This window comes from Capra hircus, chromosome 19 (assembly GCF_001704415.2).
Source record: "Capra hircus breed San Clemente chromosome 19, ASM170441v1, whole genome shotgun sequence".
Taxonomy (NCBI): domain Eukaryota; kingdom Metazoa; phylum Chordata; class Mammalia; order Artiodactyla; family Bovidae; genus Capra; species Capra hircus.
The window spans coordinates 22,659,951-22,686,109 of NC_030826.1; the positions used below are offsets into that span (position 1 = coordinate 22,659,951).

General features: G+C 40.9%; 1 protein-coding gene across 1 annotated transcript in view; it reads right to left on the reverse strand.

Annotated features, from left to right (window-relative positions):
- SMYD4 (SET and MYND domain containing 4) overlaps positions 1–26,159 on the reverse strand; it is a 38,867-nt gene that overhangs the window by 2,363 nt on the left and 10,345 nt on the right. Inside the window, exons 3-10 of the mRNA XM_005693318.3 lie at positions 20,617–20,761; positions 15,772–15,861; positions 13,220–14,384; positions 4,064–4,246; positions 3,362–3,525; positions 2,001–2,133; positions 1,047–1,163; positions 719–842 (exon numbers count right to left, since the gene is read on the reverse strand). Coding sequence (XP_005693375.2) covers positions 719–842; positions 1,047–1,163; positions 2,001–2,133; positions 3,362–3,525; positions 4,064–4,246; positions 13,220–14,384; positions 15,772–15,861; positions 20,617–20,761 — 2,121 coding nt within the window. The remainder of the gene's footprint in view (positions 1–718; positions 843–1,046; positions 1,164–2,000; positions 2,134–3,361; positions 3,526–4,063; positions 4,247–13,219; positions 14,385–15,771; positions 15,862–20,616; positions 20,762–26,159) is intronic.

Consider the following 26,159-nt stretch of genomic DNA (forward strand, 5'->3'; position numbering starts at 1 on the left):
GATCCCAGTTACAAAAGTGGATGAGGCCATCAACTCACCAACTCTACTGTTCTTTCAACTTTTAACTCTGGGTTTCTCAACCTTGACGATATTGACATTCTGGGGCCAGATAATTCTTAGCTGGGGGTCGAGACGCTGCCCTCTCGTGCACTGTCGGATGTTTAACAGTACCTCTGGCCTCCACCCCGAGTCCTAACAATTAAAAACGTGTCTTCAGACATTGCCAGACGTCTCCTGGGGAGCAAGAAGACGCGTGCTTGATTACAACTGCTTTAAAAAGAATAGGACCAGGAAGAAGGAGGAGGGCCCGGAGCTGAGGGTGCTGAGAATGAGCACTGAGGGAGGGAGGGGGCTGAGAAGAATGGCTAAGAGCTGCTGTGAGCAAGGGGTAGGGGGAGCCTGAGGCAACTTCTCCCTGGGAAACTCCCTTCAGAGCTAAGAGCCTCCCGTTATCTCCCAGGAGGAAATTCAAAAGCGACCAATGTGTCAGCAGGACGGAAGGAAGGGATCGCTCCTAAAGGGGAAATAAAGACGTTTCACTTTATCTTCATTCCAGGGGCCTCGTGACCTAATTTCCTAGAGAAACTGTTTAGCCCTCATCAGAGGCTCATCTCTCTTCTAAGAGCAGTGGACGCTGTGGGAGCAAAAAGGAACACACAGAAGAGCCTAGTATAAAATCAGTATGTGGCCTGGCAAAGTGCTAGGAAACAAGACTTACCCATTGAAGAAGACTTGGGCCAGTTTGAAGAGCTCATGGCCCATCTCCACACTGGATGGCCCGTGGTGGACCTCCACCACTTGGAGACTCTTCTGCAGGTGGGTCGCTGACTTCTCCCAGTCCCCTGCAAAGAGAGGAAGATCTGGATCCGGACGAGAACCACAGTCAGCTGTGGATGAACTTGTTCTGGGAAAGGAAAGCTGAATGGAAGGGAGAGCAGCCTCAGATGAAAGACTGAGAGAGACCCAACCAGATAAGGCCAAGGTCACGACCACACACACAAGGCAGGCTCACTCCTCGGAGCGGAAGATACAGTCACAGGCCATACCTAAGGCAGCATAGGCCTGGGCCAAGGCGTCCTCGATTTCTCCCACCACGCTGTGTTCCGCAGACAGGAAGCTCTCAGCATCACTCTGACACCCCAGCAACAGCTGAATGGCTAGCTCTATCAACTCAAAGCAAAGTGGACTCATTACAGACACAGATCCAGTCTTAGAAATGAGATTCCAGCCCTTAAATCCTCTATGGGTGGGCCTGAATGTGGAAATCCCACTTTGTCTCCCTGGGTTGTGATCAACCCGTAATGTTGGGTCCAGTAAAGCTGCTCTCTTATGTTTTCTCTTTCAACAGCACAAGGTGCTGGGTGAGGCCTCCCCACACGTGCTCTGGGTTTCCAAATTCAGTTTGAAATGGGATGGCTACATTTCGTGTATGGTCGTTACTTCTCTTGACTCAGAAATCGAAGCAGAAAGGTCAACTTTCATAAAAAGTAGCGTAAATAAATTCCCATGACGTCAAGCCCCAAGGCAGAGCTTTCCAGGGTAATGAAGGGTTTTGTAACTCCCTTTCTGGAAAAAGCAGGATACTTAAACTCACTGGGCACATGCCCCCACTGCTCTGTAGAAGAGAGGTAGGCTCTGATGAGCGCAGAACAGTTTCTCTAGGCAATTAGGTCACAAGGCTCTACAACTTAAATAAGTGACATTGAGCTTCTGGATATGCACAAAGATTACGGATGTCAGAGATAACCCGTTAGTCTTTAACTAACTCTCTGATGCCTAAGAGAACAACAGCTTAAATCAGTTGGCTCTTTTTCAAGGACATCATGCAAATTGAGCTGGTAAGGGTTTGGTCTCACTGGCCTACATAGCCATCTTGTGGCTGGCAGGGGGATAATTAAATTCAACGCTTCAATCTTCACCGAGTATCCTTGAGATCAAGGTGAACTCAGACTGAATAAAAGGGACGGGGCTGGAGGACCGAAGCAGGGAGCCAGTCTCACCTAGTCTGCCGTTTCTGAGATGCTTCTGGGCCGCCCCCACCTGTTGCTGAAGGTCCTGTAGCCGGGAGACCAAGAGGTCTCTGCCAACTGATTCCGTACAAGCTGGGCCGCCGCAGCTCAGAACATCATCTCCCTGCGGAAGTCAGTGTTCTCTTTATTGACCAGAGTCAGCTGGCGACACTGCACGTGCTTACCCTACAGCATCACTCCAGAACTTCTGACCCTGTGGGGGAAGGAGACTCCTGCCGTAACACACAACGACCAAGGGGGACTGAATCTGGATTTGGTTTGATGGCAGCAACTTTAGCGGAAGCAGGAGCTGAGCATGGTGTGAGATTTAGCTTCTGCAACCAAATTAAAACTGGTACAGACCACAGTCTCTTTCCACATTGGCACTGTGTTGTGTGTTAGTCGCTCAGTCGTGTCTCTTTGCAACACCATGAAATGTAGCCCACCCGGCTTCTATAGTTCCTCTTACTTCTCTCTGGGGCTAGGACTTTGGATGACAGACATATTTCCAGGGGTTATGAAAAAGCCACAAGGAAACCAACAGGAAAAGGTGCTGGGTGAGGCCTCCCCACATTTGACGCCGGGCTTGTTGTGACTTCAGCTTTCCAATACAACCAGTTCCACGTTCTACCTACAGGTCCCCTAAGACATTTGCTGTTTTTCAGATGCCAGAATCCATGGCTCCATTTGGCAAGAGCACCATGATTTCTCCTGAGGGTCCTTTCTCATCCTTCCTCAGTCAGTGCCTGGGAGCTGAGCGGGGAGCAGGCAGCCCTGATATGGCCCATCCCTCTGGCCCAAATGGCTGGAGGGAAACTCTGTGCCTCTGATTTCCTGCCAGCCACAGGTATTGGGTTGATGAAACGCAGTATGATTTTTGCCCAGATCTTTGTTAGAGTCTGTATGTTTTTATCCTTCTGGACTGGGAGGGTCTGAGGCTGGAGCTAAAGGCAGCCATCCGGCCACTGCAAGGAGGAAGTCTCTTTGAGACTGGGCTAAATAACAGAGAAAATGGAGCTAACGGGGCAGAAAGAAAAACTGGGTCTTGGTGACACTTCCTGAGCTCCTAGACTACAGTGTATTTGAAGCACCCTTAACCTGGGATTCCTCGTCATTTACTGGAGCAACCCCGACTCAGTTTAGGCGGGATTTTCTGCTCTTTGCAGGAGAAAAGAGCATGAATCCCAACCCTTCCCTGTGGTTCCTGTAGGGGGTGATCAAGGTGTGGGGAAGAGAGAGTATGGCTTTCAGCACCTCCAAGTTCCACCGGCATCCTCCTAAAGATTTCAGGCCTTTCAGCTAGATAACTGATGTCCCAGAAGAGCCATGAGAGAAGGGAGAAGGAGAGATACCTGCAGGAGCACTCTGCAACGGTGACAACGGAAGGCTTCCCGACCAGGCCCTGCCGAGGGTCTCTGCTTCTCACGTTCACAAGGCGGACAGTTGCAGTCAAAGAAATACTGAGACCTCAGCTTCTGGCGCCTCTCAGCAACGCCCATCCTGCTCTCGTGCGGTCCTGCAGAAAGACCACGCTTGGCCAATATTGAAACCGAGAGAGCACCAAACACTGCTTAAAAGATTGCAGGGGACTTCCCTGGTGATCCAGTGGTTAAGACTCTGAGCTTCCACTGCAAGGGACAGCGGGCTGCCTCCCTGGTCAGGGAACTAAGATCCTGTACATCACAGTGGAAAAAAAAAAAGACTTCAGCTTAGTGGAGGGTCTGGTAATCACACATCATGTGACAAGTACCTTTTACTCTAACATGGGTGTAACTATAGAAACAGGCTTCATAGTCATGGGGACAGGAAGAAAAAGAAGCCAAGAAGTTGTTCCCAGTCCATTTTCAGAATAGGATGCTTACAGGGATGAAGCAGTGAGACACACAGTAGTGTAGACACAACAGGGCCTAGTGAGGAGCTCTGTACCGCCTCCACCAGGAAACAGCCCCTCCCTGGGCAGGTGAAAGGCACCTGCTTTGTGGCCTGCCCATGCGAGTTCACCCAGTCCTTTTCTGCTGGAGAAGGGTGGACAGCGGGGAGGATGGACAGCTCACCATAGCAGTGCAAGATCTCTTGCCCACTTCGAATCAGCTGTGATGCCCGAATGGTGGCGATGGTGCCGATGAAGGACACGCTGGTGTTGGGGCTGCACGAATGGTTCAGGAGGCTGACGACAGGGAAAAGGGCCGTGGCAAGGCGCACCCGCCGGGTGTCGGCAATGAGGCTCTCTTTAGATCCTGAAAGTGCAAGAGAAAGGGGAAAAATGTGTCAGGATGTTCATCCTGGCCTCGCCCTCCATTCCAGCCCGATGAACTGGGTGATCGGGCCTGAAGCCTGGCTGAGTCAGAGCTCCACAAGCCGGATCCAATATAAATCAGATGGAGCGTGACTCAGAGATACTCTGGTCCCCAGGAAGCAAAGCAAATGAGCACATGAAAAGTCCACCAGAATCCTGGAACCTAACCACTCTGTCTCAATTCCCCCAAAATAATCCAAAGATTAGAATTTGTAGAAAATAATAAAAAAGGAATTATCAGTAGGGAGCCTTCTAGACAGGACAGGTGCACAATGTTCATGACAACATGGAAACCAGAGCACCTGCTGAGGTTACTTCCTAAAGACTTTTATAGTCCAAGTGCTTTCATTTAACTGTTCTTTGGGGGGATTAATAGAACAGGTAACCTAATCGCTATCCTAAGCAGGCCTATCATCTATTTTTTAAAAAATCAGTATTTCTTATGCTCACCTCTTTATTCTGCTCTTTGTCCCAATTGATGGGATATCAGTCAGTAGTAGTTCTCACAGAAAAAAATCACTGGATCACTTTTTTTTTTGGCTACACCTTGCCGCATGAGGAACTGCCCTGAGCAGGGATCAAGCCTGTACCCCCTGCACTGGAAGTGTGGAGTCTTAACCACTGGACCACCAGGGAAGTCCTGGGCTATGTCGATTCCAGTTCCATATCCCAAGCAACCTCTTCTTTGAAACACAATCAGCAATTTAACCACGTGACTGAAAATTAGAAAGGAAGTGGTGGAAAAGAGCCGTGAGGCTATTTCTGCACCAAGGCTCAAGCACTTATATTCATATGTGAATTTTTTTATTATCCTGCAGGCCCACTTGCTCTTACTTTAGCTGTAACTCTAATTGGCATAGCTATTCAGCTTCTCAGCCCACAACAGTCCAGAAAGAGAACTAATAGATGCAGGATTTCTGACAACAGCAAAGGAGACGGTGACAGACTGGGGAGGAGGCAGAACTTATACAAGAATAATAGCCTTGGGGCAAACAAAAATACTAGCACCACTGAGTTTTACTACAACTGTACATCTGACTGAACCAGAGGTTCTCAGACTCACACCGTACTTGCACGGATTTCTGTGACAGCCATACCTATCAGGAGAATGCACAGTACACACAACCTTGAGTGTACAGAAAGGTTTAAACTGTGTTCTGCAACCTTGGTGGAAGCACGAGCAGATCATGTTTCCAACAAAGCTGGTTGAAATACGAAAGACACTGGTACTTGAAAGGGAAATTTCAGTTTTCTGGAAAAATGATAAGCCATCATTTAATTGTGATATCACCATATAAGCCAGGAGTCTCAATCGACCAACCACCAAATAATGAGGTGTAGGCACATATGAAATAAAGAAAATATAAACCATCAACTGAAAATGTTCTAGAAAGGAAGACATTAGCTATAGGACTAATATTGTCTCTCTGCAGACAATTCTATTACCTGCTGCTGTGGAGAGCCAGAATTAGAACAAGTAAATAAAATTCACAGGGAATCCAAATGACTCAATTTTAGTCAACAGTTCTACACTGTGTTGAAATCTTTCATTAGTGCGTCTCCTAAATGCATAACTGATTTTAGTATCCTTTCCCCCACCCTTGTCCAAGGCCTACCTTCTGGTAAATGTGCTAATGAGCAGTGGAAATGCTAAAAGGTAAGGAGGCCGCAGGAAGGAGCAGCACAGGGCACAGTTTGTAGTCTGAATAATCAGCCTCTGCATAATTAAAAGTTGACTTGCGTTGCCAACTACTGATAACTGGCAATCTATATTAGAACAGCTGCTAAAATTTTCCCAGAAAAAAATTATCACAATGCCGTGAGTAATGCCAGCGTCGTGAATTATTTATGGATTATCCTCTAACAGAAGTAGGCCCAGGAACTGAGTGGGGTGAGTATTTTATGTCAGAGTTGAATCTCTCTCTAATTATCTCGACAAAATTAAGTATTGATTTTAAAAGTTATTCAATATTTTGCATTAGTCATCTATTAGCTGAGATCAGAGAAAGTGAGGATGTGCAGGTCCCTTAAGCAAATCTGTGACATTTTGTGTACAGAACAAACAAAAAGCAAAAAAAGAGGGAGCGATTCTTTATTTTACGGAAAGGGCACCTCACTAATATCCTTAGTACACTTAAAATGAGATTCAAGTAAAGAAAAAAACATTCATTTACAATACTTTCGGAATATACCTCTCTTGGCAGCTATTTTATGAAACTTCATGAAAACTTATGGCAGATATTTATGAAATTTCCATGTAAAACAAGTCATCAAGGATCCCCACGCAAGGTAGATTCCCAGTGGTTGAAGAGTGAAAGGGCAGTGAATTGACCTGAACCTCTGCAGAACTTCATTAATCCCCTTTATGACCTGAACCCAGACACACCATGAATATGCCAGTTTCATCCAGACAGATCCGCACATATCAAGGTCTGGAGTTTCATCGGTGGCCAGTCCTATTCCTTCAAATAAGTGCCAAAGAGAGGTTCCTGAGGAACTATGATTAAATAGGATTTATGCAAAGATAATAACATACATTTTTATAGGTTTTTGTCAAAATCTATCCAAGTTAACACTTTAATCCTTCTTCTGAGCTACTGATGAAACAGCTGCTAATGAAATTCAATGAGAACACTAAACTGGGAGGTGTTGGAACCCCAAAGAAATAATAAAAAGGAATGAAATAAGATTAGAAATATTAGCAGACGGAGACAAAATTAGATTGACTTCAAAAATGAAAGTGAACATTGCTGGTGGGCGTGTTAACTGGTACAACTTTCCTGGAGGGCAATTTTGCAGTATGTATCAAGTGCCTTAAAAAATGCTCTTATCGTGTGTACTTTTTTATTGTTTAAAGAAATGAAATGACAAAAGAAACACATGCGAGTCAGAAAAAATGTAAAATCTGAAAATTACAGAGAAAATAATGTCATTTATAATCCTCTCAGTCAGCTATAAGGTTTTGGTGCATTATATCAGTTTTCTTTCTAGCCCTAAATATGGAATTTTTAACATAACTAGCAACATGGTACACATAGTGATTTGTAAGTTACTTCTCTTCACTTAGTATGTCATGGCCATCTCTTTATACTCTAACCTGAGATGTATACTATAATTAACAAAAAAAACAACAAGCAACTCTGCCAATCTGATAGGGAAAAAAATGGTATTTTGCTTAAATTACTAGAGAGAGGTTAGAATTGATCATCTTCATCACTACTTTGATAAAGTGCTTGCTTATGTATATATAAGATTTAACTTACATACCATAAAATTCACCTATTTTAAGTGTAATTCAACAATTTTAAGGAAATTAAAATTTGTGCAACCATTACCACAATCCAGTTTTAGAACATTTTCATCACTATGTATATTTTTAAAAGTTGATTTTAAGAGTTGCACAATTGCTGGAAATGTTCGTATTTTGTTACTCACATTTTCATTTTTCCTTATGGGTTTTGGGGGGGTGGGGAGTGTTAAATCAACAACTATTTCATTTCTTACAATGCTGTGTGCCAACAACTTTGCTTGAGCTCAGCTGAATATTTTTTCTGCGAGTCTTGCCTGGGATTACCTTTAGGATTACAACCATCTGCATGTGGTTTTTTGAGAGGCTAGCCCAGGCTTGTTCACAGGCCACACCATCCTTTTAAGAAGTAACACTCGCAGCTGCAAGGTCTCTTAAGGCTTAGATTCATTAAGTCACATACCATCACTTCTACTGCATTCCACTGGTCAAACTGAGGTTCAGCAGGGGGGAACAGGCTCCACCTCTTGATGGGAGAAAAAGCAATGTCAAGTTGAAAGGGAGTAAACATATAGGGATGGGACCACAGAAATTGTGGTCATTTTTGCAAACAGCCTCCCCTAGAGGCCTGGAGATTCACCTAGTCCTCTCATTATCCACATTAGAGTACTGACCCACACAGAGGTTGAGTAACCTGCCTGAGTTCATACTGAGAGTTAGTGGTTAAAGAGTGAGAGAAGAGGAACTCGCTGTTCCCCATCCAACGTTTTCATTCCTTCAAGGACCTCTTTCACCTACATCTGCTATCTTCTTTTCTGATTATAGTGTTTTTGAAATTTGGTATTTAAGTTAAATCTAACTATCTTCTAGTTGCCGAAATTTGGTATTATATACTTTAGAAAGCTGCTCTGACTACCCTAAAATTATGTAAAAATTCACTTATCTTTCTCTAGATATTTTATAGTTTAATTTTTAAATATTTAATTTTTTAACGACTTGAAGAAAGACTCTAACACTTTTGGGGGGCTATCATATCAGTACCATACTGCTTTTAATTATTATAGCTCAATGCTGATAGGAAATCTAGTAGTACTAAGTCCCTTCAGTACTTTTTACAACAAAAAGGCTATTCTTACCCAGTTATTCAAGAAGAACTTTAGGACACTGTCAAAGTTTAAGAAAAATGCAATCGTGATTTCACTGAAAATGGCATTATACTGATTAGGTCAATGCAGGGAAATCGGCATTTTTACATTTTTTAGTCTTTCCTTCTCAGGACATGGCATGTGTCTGCATTTATCGAAGCCTTCTTTTATATCTTTCCAAATTAAAATATCCTTGTATTTCTGGAAGCAATTCTACTTGGTGATATATGATTGTTCCTTTAATAAGCTGCTGGGTGTGACACAGCAGTGATTTTTTTTTTCAGGGTTTCTGCGTCTATATTCACAAGTGAGACTGGTCTATAGTTTTTATTCTGGGCTTTGTAAAATGAGTGGGAAAAGGTACTAGGTTGTACCCCTGTCCTGGAACAGTTTATAATGTATAAAAATGATATAAAAGTATCATTATATTTTTAGATATTTTTATAATGTTTATAGTGTATAAAGAAGATATAAAAATATCTTTCTGTTCCTTGAAAGATACTTTTTAAAAGGCAGCTAAATGTGTTCCTTAAAAGTTTTAAAGAACTCACACAGAAAAGAGTGGGTCTGGCTTGTTTTTATGGAAATATTTTGATAACTTTTCCAATTTCTTCCATAATCATTGGACTGTGGAAGCATTTTCCTCCCTCTGGAAAAATTTAGGCGATTTCTATTTTTCTACAAACTTGTTTACTTAGTATTTTCAAATTCAATAATCTAAAGTTGTACTAAATATTTGCTATAAACTTTAAAATAAATTTATATTCTTGGCTACACCCCTCATTGTTTCTAATTTGGGGGCGTTTTCCCCTGGATTTCTTAAGTCGATTTGCCAAACTTCTGTCTCTATCAGGAACCTGTAAACTTATAGCCTGTGTGCCAAATCCTGCCTGCTGCCTCTTCTCTGTACATATGCGGCCTAAGAATGGCTTTTGCATTTTAAAAAGTCATTTATTTATTCTCATTTCTGGCTGCCCGGGGTCGTCTGTGCTGTGCACGGGGCTTCTCGTTGCGGGCACCTCTCCTGCTGCAGTATGTGGGCTCCGGGGCGAGGGCTTCAGTAGTTGCGGCCTGCAGGCTTAGCTGCTCCTCAGCACGTGGAATCTTCCAGGACCAGAGATCGAACCCATGTCCCCTGCACTGGCAGGTGGATTCTTAACCACTGGACCATCAGGGGAGTCTGGTGTCTACCTTTTTAAGTGGTTCAAAAGAAAATTCTCATGAAATGAAAAACTGTAAGGAATTCAGCATCCATAATAAATTTTTATTGGAGCCCAGCTAGGCACATTCATCTGTATACTGTTTATCATTGCTTTCATGCTACAACTGCAGCTGAGTGGCTGCAAAAGAGAACATACGGTCTGCAAAGCCCCAGATATTTACTATCTGGCCCTTTACAGAAAAAGTTGGCTAAACCCTGGTCTATAGGACACAAGCTTTGATGACTATATCTCTGAATTCCCTATTTTATTATGTTATCTTGGTTTCTATATCCTTATTTTTAATATATTTTATCAAAGTGGCATATTAAAGTTTCATATAACCATGGAGTTTTTGCCAGTTTCTCCATGTATACTTAGTCACTTTTGTTTTACAGACACAATCTCTATGTTCCTGAGAGCTAAGCTTGATGATATATTTCAGAAAAGTTTCCTTTACAAAAATAAAATGCCTCTTTGTTTTACTAGATATCTTACCTTGGGTTCTACTGTTTTGTATTAATACCCTGATTTGCTTGTGATTCCTGACATGTCTTGCCCAAACACTTCATGTTGTTTCAAGTGTCACCTGGAGAAGGGAATGGCAACCCACTCCAGTATTCTTGCCTGGAGAACCCCATGGACAGAGAAGCCTGGCGGGCTATAATCCATGGGGTTGCAAAGAGTAGGACACAACTGAGCAACTAACACTTTCTGTAAACAGAATATAGTTGGATTTTAATCTTTTTGACCCATCCTAAAAGATTCATTTAATAGAGTTTAGTCCATTTATATTTACTGTTAAAGACTCATTTTTATAATTTTCCTATCTTTTGCTCTGTGAACTATTTTTTTTGAATATTTTTTGTTTCCCTAGAATGAAGGGAAAGGTATACAACCAATTTTAAATTTACTAGAATAATGTTACCACAGTGTGAATACGTGTTTTTAATTTTACAAATACAGATATGTTAAAAAAAAAAGCCATAATCACCCATTATTTCCACTTTCAGAATTCATCACTGCTAATTAAGACTTTGGTATTTTTACTTCTAGTGTTGTTTTTTCCTATGTATATACAGTTAAAACATAAGTAAGAATAAATCATGCATAAAATACTAGAACCTCATAGATGAAGACAGAGTCTCCTTTTCCAATCACTGCAGGTGACCAGTATTATGGTACGTATCTATTTTTCTAGTCCTTTTCAGCCACAGAAGATACAAGTGTTCCTGACTATACATATTCTTCCTACCAAAATTAATTCTTAACAACTTGTGAAAAATTTTACCCAAAACTTGCTGTGTAAATAAAAAATTGACTGTAATGCAACACCATGCACAGGGAATAAAAACATTTAGGCTTATGATTCTCTGATCATAAGGGCGAGGCCAATGAAGGAGGGTGGATGGAAAACACGTTTGTCCCTCTGGCTTTGCCATCCTGCCTCAAGGATTCAGCCTGAGTTAGTGGTCGCCACTATTGTTTTTCACAGACAACAGTTTCCATAGTTTTGCAAGCTACTGACATTTATATCTTTTCGCATATGTTCTACTTAGTATTTTAGAGGCAAGACATAATAGAATCAAGAGGTGGTAGCTTTCTGCTGTATAATCTGGAAGCTCTATATACTACTTTTTATATTCAGAAAAACAAAACAAAATGAAAACAGTATTTTTTAAAATGCCAGTGAATGTACCCGAGGGAAAACACAATTCTGGAGAAACACTCAACAGATATATTTTAGAAGGTAGCAACAGCTCAAAGCAGCAAAAGGCAGAGAAGAAAACGGAGACTGGCTTGCAGTGTGATTCTGTTGTATCATGGGATGAGGCCAGTGCTATTTTGGGATGTTTCCTGTGCTTCAGGATGGGGAATTGAGTCCTGCCCCAAAATATGTCCAATGAAATACCTATACACTGTATAACTTGGCAGCTGAATTAAAATTAGAGAGAAAAAATATAAACAAAACATTGACAGAATTCTACATTACCTCATGTGAGACAATCACAAGAGCTAAGCGTATATAGTTCAGTGAAGCCACATTTAATATTTGCCTATAAATCCTAGGTGTAGATATGACCTCATTCCTCCCCTCCAGAGAGCTAATTAGGAAATTGAGAAAAGTATCCTGAGCTGACTGAATTGAAACACACTGTCTGCTAAAATGGAGATCAAACAACAGAAATGTTGGAAACACCATTTCTTTGCTAATAATAGTATCTGTTGTCAGTACAATCATATTAGAGGTGGCACTCAGGATGCTGGGCACAGGTAACCTCCCCATCTACCTTAACAGCCTCATCTCCAGGGTCTAGTTCAGGAAAATAGGGCTAGGCTGGTCTCTGTCTAGCAACAGCCCTGAGACCAAAGGCAGCCCAAACACAGACATGGCAATCCATGTTTGATCAGAAACAGTCATACAGCCCACTACAGCAGTGCTGCCTGGAAAGCTGCGCTGGGCCAGATTCCTCTCTTGGAAACGTAAAACATAAGAATGGAGGGAAAAATCTGTCAGGTGAAAAGAGAAGAGACAAGAATAGCTGTGTCACAGGAGTGAGTTAAGATTCTGATCCTTTAACTACAGACCCTGCTCCATCTGCAGTCTTATTTGTTGTGACTGTTTTGTCTAGATTGTTTGAGCTTTCCTTCACAATAAAAAATTAACAGTGTAGGATTTCCCTGGTGGTCCAGTGGTTAAGGATCTGCCTGCCGATGCACGAGACATGTGTTTGATCTCTGATCCAAGAAGATTCCACATGCTCCGGGGCAATTAAGCCTGTGCACCACACCTACTGAGCCCACGTGCCACAACTACCGAGGCCTATGCACCCTAGAGCTCATGCTCTGCAACAAGAGAAGCCACTGTAATGAAAAGCCTCTGCACCACAACTAGAGTAGCCCCTGCTCACTGCAACTAGAGAAAGGCTGTGCACAGCAATGAAGACTCAGCACAATCATACATAAATAAAATTTAAAATAAAGTTTCAGTTAGAACAAAAATTAACAGTGTAACAGAGTTTTTTTTGGGGGGGGGGATAGGATTTTTAACTTTATTTTTAGAGATAAGCACATCAGCTTCACAAGTCTGTAATGTTAGGTGAGATTAAACTACCCATTTTACAGATGAGAAAGCTGAGGCAGAGTAGGATCAAAGTAATTTAAAGTCACAGAGCTTCTCGATGGCATAAGCATAAGACAGCTGTGTCTTCCCTTAAGCCACTGATTTGACTACTGTTCTCCTTTATGGTTCTTTCTCCACTGAAAATGTTAGCTCCATCAAGAACAATATTGTAAGGCAGAATAAAGAGGTTTCCTCTTACCTGTTTGCTGGATGGTCGTTATTGCCTGAGCATTACACTGCAGCTGTAACATGTGTCTCAGCATGGCTACTCCCCAAACATTCAGCTCTGCACCCAACACAGGAGTCTCTGCAGCTTTCAGCTCAGTTGGTTTCAGATCTGTTGTGAAGGCCTGTAAACCAGCTGCTTCGAGCTGCCTGCACAGTGCAGAAACACTTACAGCACAGAGGAATTTGTACTCAGGGCTATGGTTTTCAGTATGGGGCAAAAGGTGGAAGATGGCATTATAATTCCTTTCATATTTCCCATTAATATCACATCCAGGAATTGGGGTCTCAACTGCTTTATCCGTTTTTTCCCCCTCTCCTCCCTGGCCATATTTGAGTATCTGTGCCGGATTCTTGCTTTCGGGTAAGCAGATGCCCTGGTTACTCATCTCACCACAGAGCTTCTTTATGACTTTGCCAACATCCTCAAACCTAGCTAAAAGAGTCGACCTCAGGGCAACATGACAAAACACACCCAGTGTGAGAAGCAGAGCCCCCAGAGAACACTCCACACTATGGTAGCGATCCCAGGCCTGCTGCATACACTCCTGGCTGCAATACTTGGCATAGCTGCATCCTTCACAGGGAACCGGGGCCAGAGTGTGCCTCAGACATCGGTGACAGTGAAGGTCCCCATTGGTAGCTCGGATGTCCCACTTGCTCTCCAGGCTATGAAGCCTCAGTGGCACTTCTCCTGGGTTAAGGACACTCACAAAAGCATCCTCTTTCACCAAAAGCTCTCCTGGGAGGATATCTTTTGTGGCAACCAGAAAGCGGCCTTTTAAAGGGTCTATATGTAAGGTGACAGAGGACGAGGCGCCGGGAATTTGTTCATTCTCTTCCCTTAGGTCCACACCCTCAAAGGTTTTGGTTAGAGCCTCTGGGAAGATCTCTGGGAGATTCTTCTTTTCTTGTACCTTCACTTTCACACGACAGAGGGTTCTCTGCAGAATCTGAAACTGGGAAGCTGAGAGGGTTGGCTTGGCAGCAAAGCTACTTTCAAGATCAATGATGGTCTGGCTTGCCTCCTGTGGTCTCCCCAGGGTCACCAGACACTCTGCCTTACGCAACAGCAGCTTGGGTTGCAATCTTTCCGGATACCCATGCATCTGTGCTCTGACGATGTCTTTAAGGCATGTCTAAAAACAGAAAGTAGATTCCCAAATGACTGTTAGTCTCCACTCTATAAAATATTCACTTGGAAGTCTTAACAAAAATCTACAAGTGAGTGAAGGATTATTAAAAATAGAGCAACTACAACCACGTGCTTACTTCTTTAAATCATATTGTACTGGGATCTTTTAATGATTAGAAACACATGCTGAAGGTATTATGTTTAACTGTCATTAACTATTTTTGATTCTAGGGAAAAAAGTTTTACAGATAGAAGAGGCATATTATGGCGATTAAGAGGGCATCCCAATACAGACTTTGCCTCTTACTAGTTGTATGACCTTATGCAAGTGAATTAGTTTCTCAATGTTTAAGTTTCCACATCGGAAAAAAATGGGGATAATAATACCTCACAGGATAGAAGTAAAGATGAAAACAAGGTAATATACCTGAAGTGTTAAAAAGGTGCCTAAACACAGTATGTGCTTAATATATGGGACTCATTATTGTAAGAAGTAATATAGGAAAGGTATAAAGGGCTAAATGCTTCACAAGGTCTTCCCATTGCTGCCTTCAGTAGCCCAGGCTTTTCTTGCTGGGGGACTGGAGTTAGATTCTTGCTCTTCTCTTTTGGACCAAAGGGCTTAAGTGTGAACTTGTGATTACTCAAATAGTTGTTTCCCCTACCCCCGCCACCTTTCTAGTTTTGGTTGTGCTGGGTCTTCGTAGCTGCTCAGGTTTTTCTCTAGTGGTGGAGGAAAGGGGCTGCTCTCTAGTTGCGGTGCGGCCTTCTCATTGAGGTGGCTTCTCTTGTTGCGGGGCACGAGCTCTAGGGCTCTCTCTCAGCAGCCGTGGCTCCCAGGCTCTAGAGCATAAACTCAATAGCTGTGGAGCACCGACTTAGTTGTTCTGCAGCACGTGGGATCTTCCCTGATCAGGGATCAAACCTGCATCTCCTGAGTTGGCAGACAGATTCTTTTACCACTGAGCCACCCGGAAGCCCTACAGGGATATTCTTAAACCCACTCATCTACTTATTAAAAAAAAAAAAATAACCCAAACAAATAAATAGTTTGCAAACACTTAGAACCGAAAGCATTATTAGCAACAGCTGTGTATATCACAATTGATCTTAACAACTGAGGACTGCTGACCCACTGGACAGAGTCCATGGCCCTGGGGAACGTGCACGTCTCTTTCCTGCCAACCAACACCACCCTACATAATAACCTGTGACAAGTGAAGTGAACGATGAGGAAGAACAAGTTCAGGAGGATATCAATTTGCTTCTGATTCAACCAGTTGCACAGGGCCCAATTTTAGTGTTCCGAGGTAGAAGCAAGGATGAAGGTCTAGTGCCCCCGGGAACCCCCTGCGATCCTCTCCAATCTCACCAGGCATTCTGATACTCACTTCATACTGACCCAGGTGGAAGAGGGCTGCAGAGCGATTGGCATAGCACAGTGAAATGTCCGTAGAGTTGGGCCCCGAATGTGATACTCCCTGAAGAACAATGAACCGGTTAAAGGCATATACGTGGAAACTAGCATCTTCAGAGTTTTTTTTTTCCCCAGATAACAGGGGCTTTGCTACAAAAGACTATACAATTGGGACAAGTTACTGGATCTCTTTGTGCTTCATCTGCTTCATTTTTAAGTACCTTAGAGCAGAGCTGAGAAGATTACGTGAGGAAATATGTGAAGCATTCTGAAGACAGCAGCTTCAGACACAGTGTCAGCCACAAGACAACACTCACGGTAAACAAAAACTGAGGAGTGTAACCCAGCACATACCGAAGTGTGAGGGGAGCAAATGGAAATTCACACAAGAAGAAACGCTAATGCCATGTGGGAAACAATTCATAGACAGATAGCCAAATACATGAAAACGAAAGCAGACACAGGCTACTTTTTTCTACCACCAAATCGGCAAGGAATAACCATAAAGGTGGCATCTCCAATCACTGGAGAAAAGATTGGGATTATTCAATGAAAGTACTGGCACAAGTAGCCACCGAGGAAAAATAAAGTTGGTTCTCAACAGATGATAAAACTTTCATTAGGATAAGTTCCCAGTGGATCGAAACCTTAATGTAAAAACGGAAACTGTTTAAGAGCACTAGAAGAAACTACATGAATAGTCCAAAGTGATGCTGGAGTGAGAAATACCTTTCTAATTATGACACAAAACCCAGAAGTCATAAAAGGTTAATAAATGTGATCACATGAAAATAAAAAATTTCTTCGGAGCAAAAACCAATAACAATATCAAAAGACAAATATTGAACTGGAAAAAAATATTTGCAACTCCTATTACAGGCAAAGGGCTCATTTCTTTATGAACAGTCCTACAGATCAATAAGATGACAAGTAATAATTTAGTAGGAAAATAAGCAAATGATAGGAACAATTCTCATGGGAAATATAAACGGCCCTTAAACAAATGAAAAATGCTCAACCTCATTCATAATCAGCAAAATGCAAATTAAAACTGCTGAGATGCTATTTTTTACTTATCAGATCGGCGAAGAAAAGTAAAATTGATAGGATACTCTGCTGGCATAGGAATGAGATACATTTTTTCTACATTGCTAGTGGGAATGTAAACTAGCTGCACGACTACTGAGGCAATTCAGCAATACATGCATCTCTTACTATAAACATGCTGAGGCTTTCTAGTTGGTTAGTGGTAAAGAATCCACCTGCTGATGCAGGGGTCACATGAGACACAGGTTTGATCCGTGGGTAGGGAAGATTCCCTGGAGCCGGAGATGGTAACCCACTCCAGTACTCTTGCCTGGAAAATTCCACGCAGAGGAGACTAGCGGGCTACAGTCCATGCAGCCACAAAGGCTCAGACACGACTGAGCATATACACTACATTTATATACGTATCTGTATCTCCACTGACCCAGCAGTTCCTCTCCTAGGGATTAATCCTACAGATATAATCTCTTATCCTACACATATATGCAAAATAACATACATGAAAGGCTTCTCATCACTGAATTGTTAGAAGTAACAAAAGATAGGAAACTAATATTGATCTAGAAGATGCTAATAAATTAACATTACATCCATACAACGGAACAGAAGTGGAAAAACTGCAGTGCTTAACAGTGTGTGTAGAATGTTATTTACATGAAAAGAGTGCATGTGTGCAGGGGTAGCAGATTATTTGTATTTATTTGTGTTTGGTGAGGTACCTCTGGAAAAATACCTTTTAACAGCATCAGTGCCACTCGCTTTTGGAGATGGAAACGAGGTGGCTGGGGAACAGAAGAAGCAGACGGCACTGTATATCCTTGCGCCTTTAAAATTCTAACTATGTAAGCACATGTCCTATGCCAGAATAAATAGATAAAATAATGATAATAATACCATAATAATTAGTATTGCTTAGGATATAGAGAAATGAACATCCCATGCTCTGGTAGAAGGGGAGTAACTAGCTTTTTCCTGGAGAAAGATTTAGCATCAAGTGCCAAAGGCCTAAAAAAAAAAAAAATCACATTCAATTGACCCAGCAATTGCCCTTCAAGGAATTTATCTTGAGGAAATAATCAGGTGTGTACAAATATTTACATAGAAAGATGCTCCTTGCAGCTTTATGATACCAAACAATCTGCCAACATTAGGAGATGTTAAATCAAGTATAGTTCTCTGTAATGGAACACTAAGCCAGCCGTAAAAAAATCACGTTCTAGCGGAAAATTTAATAACATGAGAAAACGGTCACAATAAATTGTTGAGGGGAAAAAAAGCAGGTTACAAAACACTAAGTACAGCATTATCACAATTTTGTACGAGAAAAACATATTTTCAGAGGAAAAAGAGGCTGGCTGGATATAAGCAAAAATGTTAACAGTGCTTATCACTGGTTATGGGATTTTTTTCTTACGCTTTATGCCTCTCTGTATTTTCTAAGTAAACATATATTACATTTACAATCAGATAAAAACAACAAATATTATTTCAAAAAAGAAAGAAAATAGCAACTCTATGGGAAAACGGCAAAGTACCATAATCACCAAAATACTAGCTTCATGAAATAGGAAGGCTCATCTGCATTCAGAACAAATTTTAATTTTTCATCTGATTTTACTTTTTTTAGTTTATTTTCCTTGGACAACTTCCCTGCGATCACATTTATGATGCGTATGCATGCAGCTGAAGAAAGATTAGCTCTGAAAAAGAACTATTAAGGCATTTATCAGTGATCATTGCATCTAGTGGGTTTTAGTTCTTCGGCAATCACCAACACGTTATTCAGATAAATACCTTCTTGTAGCATCACAAAGCAGAGCTTTTATCAATTTTAGAAGATACTGTTGTTAGTCTGATAGTTGGAAAACTAATTCCAAACTTTAAGCATAGGTCTGTTTAAGATGCAGAGTAGGGGGTACTCACTTCAAAAGCACTGGCTTCCCTGATAGCTCAGTTGGTAAAGAATCTACCTGCAATGCAAGAGACTCTGGTTCCATTCCTGGGTCGGAAAGATCCGCTGGACAAGGCTATCCACTCCAGTATTCTGGCTTGGAGAATTCCATGGACTGTACAGTCCATGGGGTCGTAAAGAGTTGGACACAACAGAGTGACTTTCACTTTCACTTCAATTGCACACTCATTCTTTCAATAGACAAGGTTCACAGACCTGGTTCAAGGGATTGATATATTCTTGCTTTAAACCCATATTTATCTCTAAAAAATTATGGAAGGAAGTCACTCAGGAATCTTTTACCAGTTCCTACTCTGGAAGCCTTCTCATACTGTTAATGGAGTTCTCATGAACAGTAGATCACAACAGACTGGAAAATTCTTCAAGAGATGAGAATACAAGACCACCATACCTGCCTCCTGAGAAATCTGTATGCAGGTCAAGAAGCAACAGTTAGAACCGGACATGGAACAACAGACTGGTTCCAAATAGGAAAAGGAGTACGTCACCCTGCTTATTTAACTTATATGCAGAGTACATCATGTGAAATGCTGGGGTGGATGAAGCACAGGCTGGAATCAAGATTGCCAGGAGAAATATCAATAACCTCAGATACACAGATGACACCACTCTTATGGCAGAAAGCAAAGAAGAACTAAAGAGCCTCTTGATGAAAGTGAAAGAGGAGAGTGAAAAGCTGGCTTGAAAACTCAACATACAAAAAACGAAGATCATGGCACTCGGTCCCATCATTTTATGGCAAATAGATGGGGAAACAATGAAAACAGTGAAAGACTACTTTTTGGGGCTCCAAAATCACTGCAGATGGTGACTGCAGCTGTGAAATTAAAAGACGCTTGCCCCTTGGAAGAAAAGCTATGATCAACCTAGGCAGCATATTAAAAACCAGAGACTTTGCCAACAAAGGTCTGTCTAGTCAAAGCTATGATTTTTCCAGTAGTCATGTATGGATGGGAGAGTTGGACCATAAAGAAAGCTGAGTGCTGAAGAATTGATGCTTTTGAACTGTGGTGGTGGAGAAGACTCTTGAGAGTCCACTGGACTGTGAAGAGATCAAACCAGTCAATCCTAAAGAAAATCAGTCCTGAATATTCATTGGGAGGACTGATGCTGAAGCGAAACTCCAATACATTGGCCACCTGATGCGAAGAACTGACTCCTTGGAAAAGACGCTGATGCTGGGTAAGATTGAAGGCAAGAGAAGAAGGGGACAATAGAGGATGAGATGGTTGGATGGTATCGCCGACTTGATGAACAGGAGTTTGAGCAAGCTCTAGGAGTCGGTGATGGATAGGGAAGCCTGGTGTGCTGCAGTCCATGGGATCACAAAGAGTCAGATATGACTGAGTGACTTGAACTGAGCCTTAATCTAAGTCACACTGGCTATAAGCTAACCTGGTGGCTAGCCCCCAAATCCAACTTCTCTCTAAATTGGGACTATCACACACTAACAGCCTCATCAGTTATTCAGACAAAAAAGGCACACAATTCAGTGAGAGCTGACAAACATGGGTGAGGGAGGCCAAGGCTTCCAGTAAGGCTTGCTACACTTGTGCCTGAGGGATATGTAAAGAGAAGTTTCTTGACGGAATTTGGGACATACAATACAAACTCTCCTTTGTTTCAGAATATGAACAGAAGCAGAGTTGTACCAGTTTTCTTTTTCAAATCCAATCCAGAATTAACAGACAAGGTTACTAGTGGCTATACCACTTAGCAAGAATGGTTCTATCTTTTGAAGAAATATGCACTGTTGAACTGTCGAGACAACTCCTCCTGCTCGGCTGGGGTAGGTCTTACCTTAGAGTACAGCACTGCGGCTCCCATATAATCCTTCGCCTGAAATTTTTTGTTTCCTTTTTCTCTGTAGAAAAGGGAAGCGTCGGGGTCCTTTCCAACAACGTAGCCTCCAGAAAGCCTTTTTAAAAACATCTCATCCTCAGGTCTTCACGAAGAAAGAAGAAACAATGACCAAAAAAAAAAAAAAAAGGCACAGATTTGTTATTTCAAGGGAAATGAACCATTGCACCTGAAACAGGAGTGAGTGCCTATAAAATACTGGGATGCAAGAGGTTGGATGTGTTATGGAACATGACTGGGGAAACCACCTTTGGTCTGAGAGACAAAGGGACTAGAATTTCTATTTAGAGGACAGAATACACTTTATTTACTTTGGGGCTGTGCTGCTTCTTCACTGCGGCATATGAGCTCTAGAGCACGTGCGCTCAGTAAGCCCACATCACATGGAAACATTTAGTTCCCCCAGCAGGGATTGAACCTGAGTCCCCTACACTGGAAGACAGATTCTTAACCATTGGACTTCCAGGGAAGTCCCGTCCACTTTTTATTCTATATCTCATAATCACTGGCCAATAAACCATTCCTTGGATTAACGCATTATACAGAAGTTTGGGTGTGGAGAATGACATAATACACAAGAGTCTGTACTAAGACGTAGTCTCCAGCTAAACTTTATTGAAAATACCAGAGTGAACAGCTGACAGAGAGGGGAGAGGGAGGAAGGGAGAGAGTGAGAAGAGGGAGGGGGAGAGAAGACTGAAGAAGAGGAAGAGAGAAGATGAATCATACAGTTAGTGTAGGGAACTGCTAACATCTGGAGAAGCTGAAAGAAGGGTGCTACACAGCCATTCTTTACCTTATTTTTGCAAGAAAATCTGAAATTGTTTCAGTTTGCAAAGTGTTTAAAAGTATATGGATTCTCTAATATAGAAATATACAAACATACACCTTTCTTCCAAGAAAGAAAAACAGTATAGAATAACCTAGCCTATACTCTGACTATACAGTGCAATGAAACAAAATATGAACAAAATGGGAACTAAAAATCCTCTTAAGCAACTCTTGGGTTAAAGGGGTAATCAAAGTCAAAACTGAAGAATGTTCAGAAAACTATTTTTCAAATTTTTGTTTACAAAGATCTACCACAAGAAATACCTTTCACGTTGTGATTCAGTGTGATGCATCTGTGTATATATGGAAATTTCACAAAACATTATCTTTCATTTAATGTCAAATATGGTTTTATTCATATTTAAACACAATATAGAAAAAAATCTCAAAATAAATAACAGAGAAAGAAAAATAAGGAAAGATTTTATTTAATTCAGAAGGTGTGCTTGCCTGTTCAAAATTTATTCCAGTCCAGAAAATGAGGACAATAACCCACGTATATCTGATACACACAGATCCTATTCTTTGCTCTATTTGTTTTTGTGTTGTTTTAAATTAGGTTAAATCTGCAAATCCTATTCAAACAAAAAAGTTGTGATGAACAGTAATAACAGGAAAACTCTTCTTGCCTAACAATGACTATTCTTTAATCTTAATCCAAAATGATGACAAACTCAATGTTTTTGTAATTGTTCTTTAGTGTAATTAAGAACTAAGCTGCAATAACTCATTCTTTCTTGCAGCACCAAGTTTAACTCAGTAATTGAAAGTTTTGAAAAGCAAATGGATGGTCTTTTTTTTTAATATGTCAAATTTTCTTTTGGAATGTTAGGATAAAAAATGGGTGGAAATGAGATGAAAAACGTTTTTCTTTTGGTGGGGGTGCACTCTGTGGCATGGTAGGTGTTAGTTTCCCACCCAGGGATTGAACCAGTGCCCCCTGCTGAGGAAGCTCGGAGTCTTAATGGATGGACCACCAGGGAAGTCCAAGATGGAACAATTTTCTGGTTAATTCTTTTTATTGTGGTAAATATTTTAAAAATTATCATTTTAACTATGTCAAAGTGGACAGTTTTAGTACACTCATAATATTGTGCAATCGTCACCACTATCCATTTCCAGAACTTTTTCACCAGCCCAAACTAGAACTTTGTACTCATTAAGCAATAACTCTCTATTCTTCCCTCCCTCCAGCCCTGGTAACCTCTATTATACTTTCTGTTTCTATGAAGTTGTCTATTCTAGGTACTTCATGTAAGTGGAATCGTACAGTGTTTGTCCTTCTATGTCTGGCTTGTTTCACTAAGCCTAACATTCCCAAGGTTCTTTTTTCACAGCTGAATAATAGTCCATTGTATGTATATACCACAGTTTCTTTATCCATTCATCTGTTAGTGGTCATTTGGGATATTTTCACTCTTGGGCTATTGTGAATAATACTGCTCTGAACATTGGTGTGCAAGTAAATCTGCTCAAGTCTCATTTTCAATTCTTTTGGGTATAAACCCAGAAGTGGTATTGCTGGATTACACAGTAATTCTAGTCTAAAATTTTTGAAAAACTGCCATATTGTTTCTCATAATGGCTGGACCATTTTACATTCCCACCAACGATGCACAAGGGCTCCAATTTCTCTGCATCCTCACCAACACTTTTTTTTTTTTGGATAGTAGCCATGCTAACGAATATTAGGACAATAAGGTATCTTGCTGTCATCTGACATGCATTTCCCTAATGATCAGTGATGCTAACAGCATCTTTCCATACGCTTATTTCAGGTGCTTATCTTCTTTGGAGAAATACCTATGCAAGTCCTTTGTCCATTTTTAATTGGGTTTGTTGTTGCTGTTCTTGAGTCTAGGATTTCTTTACATAATCTGGATAGTAATCCCTTAGCAGCTATATGATTTGCAATATTTTTTCCCATTCTGTCGGTTGCCTGCAGACAACTGCCAACAGAATAAATACTGTTGGTATTGCCACTCGAGGCACTAAATATTTCACTTTGCATCAAGTCTGATTTGCTTGTTTTTTCTTTTGTTGCCTGCGGCCTTGGTTTCAGAGCCAAGAAAAGATGCCAAATCCAATGTTATAAGCTTTGGGCTTATGTTTTCTTCTAAGAGTTCTATAGTTTTAGCTCTTAAATCAACTAAATTACTTGAGTTATTTTTGAGTTAGCTTTTGCACATGGTTTCAGGTAAAGGTCCAGCTTCATTCTTTGGCATGTAGAGTCTAACTTGAAAGCAGATAGAAAGAACCAAGCTCTTTCCTCTAGCCATGCCTTCTCTTTACAGAGCCCTAGAGAGGTAGAGCCTCTTGTAAGCTTGATAGGCAAAGCAGAAAGGCCCAGCCCCAGCAGAGAGTACAGGAGAGCTGAGAAGCTATAGCTTAATAACTAGCATCCATTCACATGTGCACATATTTTTCCTGAAAGTAAGTGCAGTCATCATGGAAGTTCACCTCCAAGTATTTCACCATGCCTCTGCTAAGAATAAGGACATTCTCCTATATCTTGATATTACAATATCATTATCATGCCTAAAAAATTAACTCTAATTCAAATATCATTTATAATTTCTCCATTATTCCTAAGATGTCTTTTTTTTTCCCCTTACCCCAGCCTGATGCAGGATCAAGGTTCTAATTACTGCACTTAGCCATTATTTCTCTTTAGTCTCTTTTGAGGTAGTTCCATGATTTTTGTTTTATTTTTCATGACTAACTTTTCTGAAGATTCGGGCCAGGAAAATGTTCTACATTCTGTTTTTTTCTCATTGTTTCCTCATGATTAGATTCAGATCAGACAATTTTTGCCAAGAGTAATAGTACATTATTAAATCTGTATACTTTTTGCTGCTTCAAACCAGGAGACATATAATGTCAAGCAGTCAGTCCCACCACCACTGAGGATGCTGTTTGGTCATTTGATTGGTGACTGTTAGATTTCTCCAATATAAAGATAATTTTCCTCTTGTAGTAAGTAACATTAATAAGTAATCTGTGGGGCTTTGAGGCCATGGGAATAATCTCTTTCTAGTGATCTTTCTTCTAATGGTTTGAGCATCCATTGATGATTATTGCCAGAATTCAGTTATTACACTGGGGGGTTACAAAATGGTGATTCTCTAATTTTATCATTATTTTTAAACTTATTAATTAGCATTCTTCCGTAAAGACAAATGTTGCCCTCTTTTCTTCTTTTACTTATTTATCTACTTATTTGAATATCACCATGGACTTAAAAAATTCATTTTTATAAACCATTATCATCATACTTTTTGATGCTCACACTGTCCTAAATTTGGACAGTGGAAACTCTTTAGACTGGTTCCTATGTTATTGTTATTTACATAAATCCATTAGTCTTTGAGCATTTCCTTGATTTCTGGCAAGACAAAGTATTCCAGTTGTACCAGTATAAAATCAAAACAAATGGAAAGGCAGTGAGTACAGATAATAACTCTGTTAAGGATTCCCTAGGACACTGCAGATTTTCAGTGGGAGAGGTTCACTTGCCTCAAGAGGTCTGGATATTGACAAAAGGCATCTAATTGGGGAAAATATTCCTCAAAGACTGTAAATGGCAAAAAAGAAAAGTGCATGCCTGGCTTTAAGCTTGAAAGGCCCAATTCACATTTTCCTTTAACGGACAAGCATATGGAGATTAGAAATTTAAATCTTTTTTGGTCATTTTAGATTATGATTAGCTAATTTTACAAACAGCTCTTCAGAACTAACTTGTTAAGTAAAGAAGTTTGGGGATGAAATAGTGAGAGATACACAGAACAAATAAAAACAGAGGGAATAATTAACTTCAGGGAAAACAAGAGTTGTATCAGAAAGGAAATGTAATTCAAAATATACTTTGCAGTTCACATGATATCTACAGAGACATAATGATATACACGGTGAAAACTGGTTTAACCCGTATTATATTCTATTAGCTATACATCTGTGGATCACAACAAACTGTGGAAAATTCTTAAAGAGATGGGAATACCAGACCACCTGACCGGCCTCTTGAGAAATCTATATGCAGGTCAAGAAGCAACAGTTAGAACTGGACGTGGAACAACAGACTGGTTCCAAATAGGAAAAGGAGTATGTCAAGGCTGTATATTCTCACCCTGCTTATTAAACTTATATGCAGAGTACATCATGAGAAATACTGGGCTGGATGAAGCACAAGCTGCAATCAAGATTGCTGGGAGAAATATCAATAACCTCAGATACACAGATGACACCACCCTTATGGCAGAAAGTGAAAAGGAGCTAAAAAGCCTCTTGATGAAAGTGAAAGAGAAGAGTTAAAAAGTTGGCTTAAAACTCAACATTCAGAAACCGAAGATCATGGCATCTGGTTCCATCACTTCATGGCAGATAGGTGTGGAAACAATGGAAACAGTGAGAGACTACTTTTTTGGGCTCAAAATCACTGCAGATGGTGATTGCAACTGTGAAATTAAAAGATGCTTGCTCCTTGGAAGAAAAGCTATGACCAACCTAAACAACATATTAAAAATCAGAGATATTACTCTGCCAACAAAGGTCTGCCTAATCAAAACTCTGGTTTTTCCAGTAGTCACGTATGGATGTAAGAGTTGGACTATAAAGAAAGCTGAGCGCTGAAGAACTGATGCTTTTGAACTGTG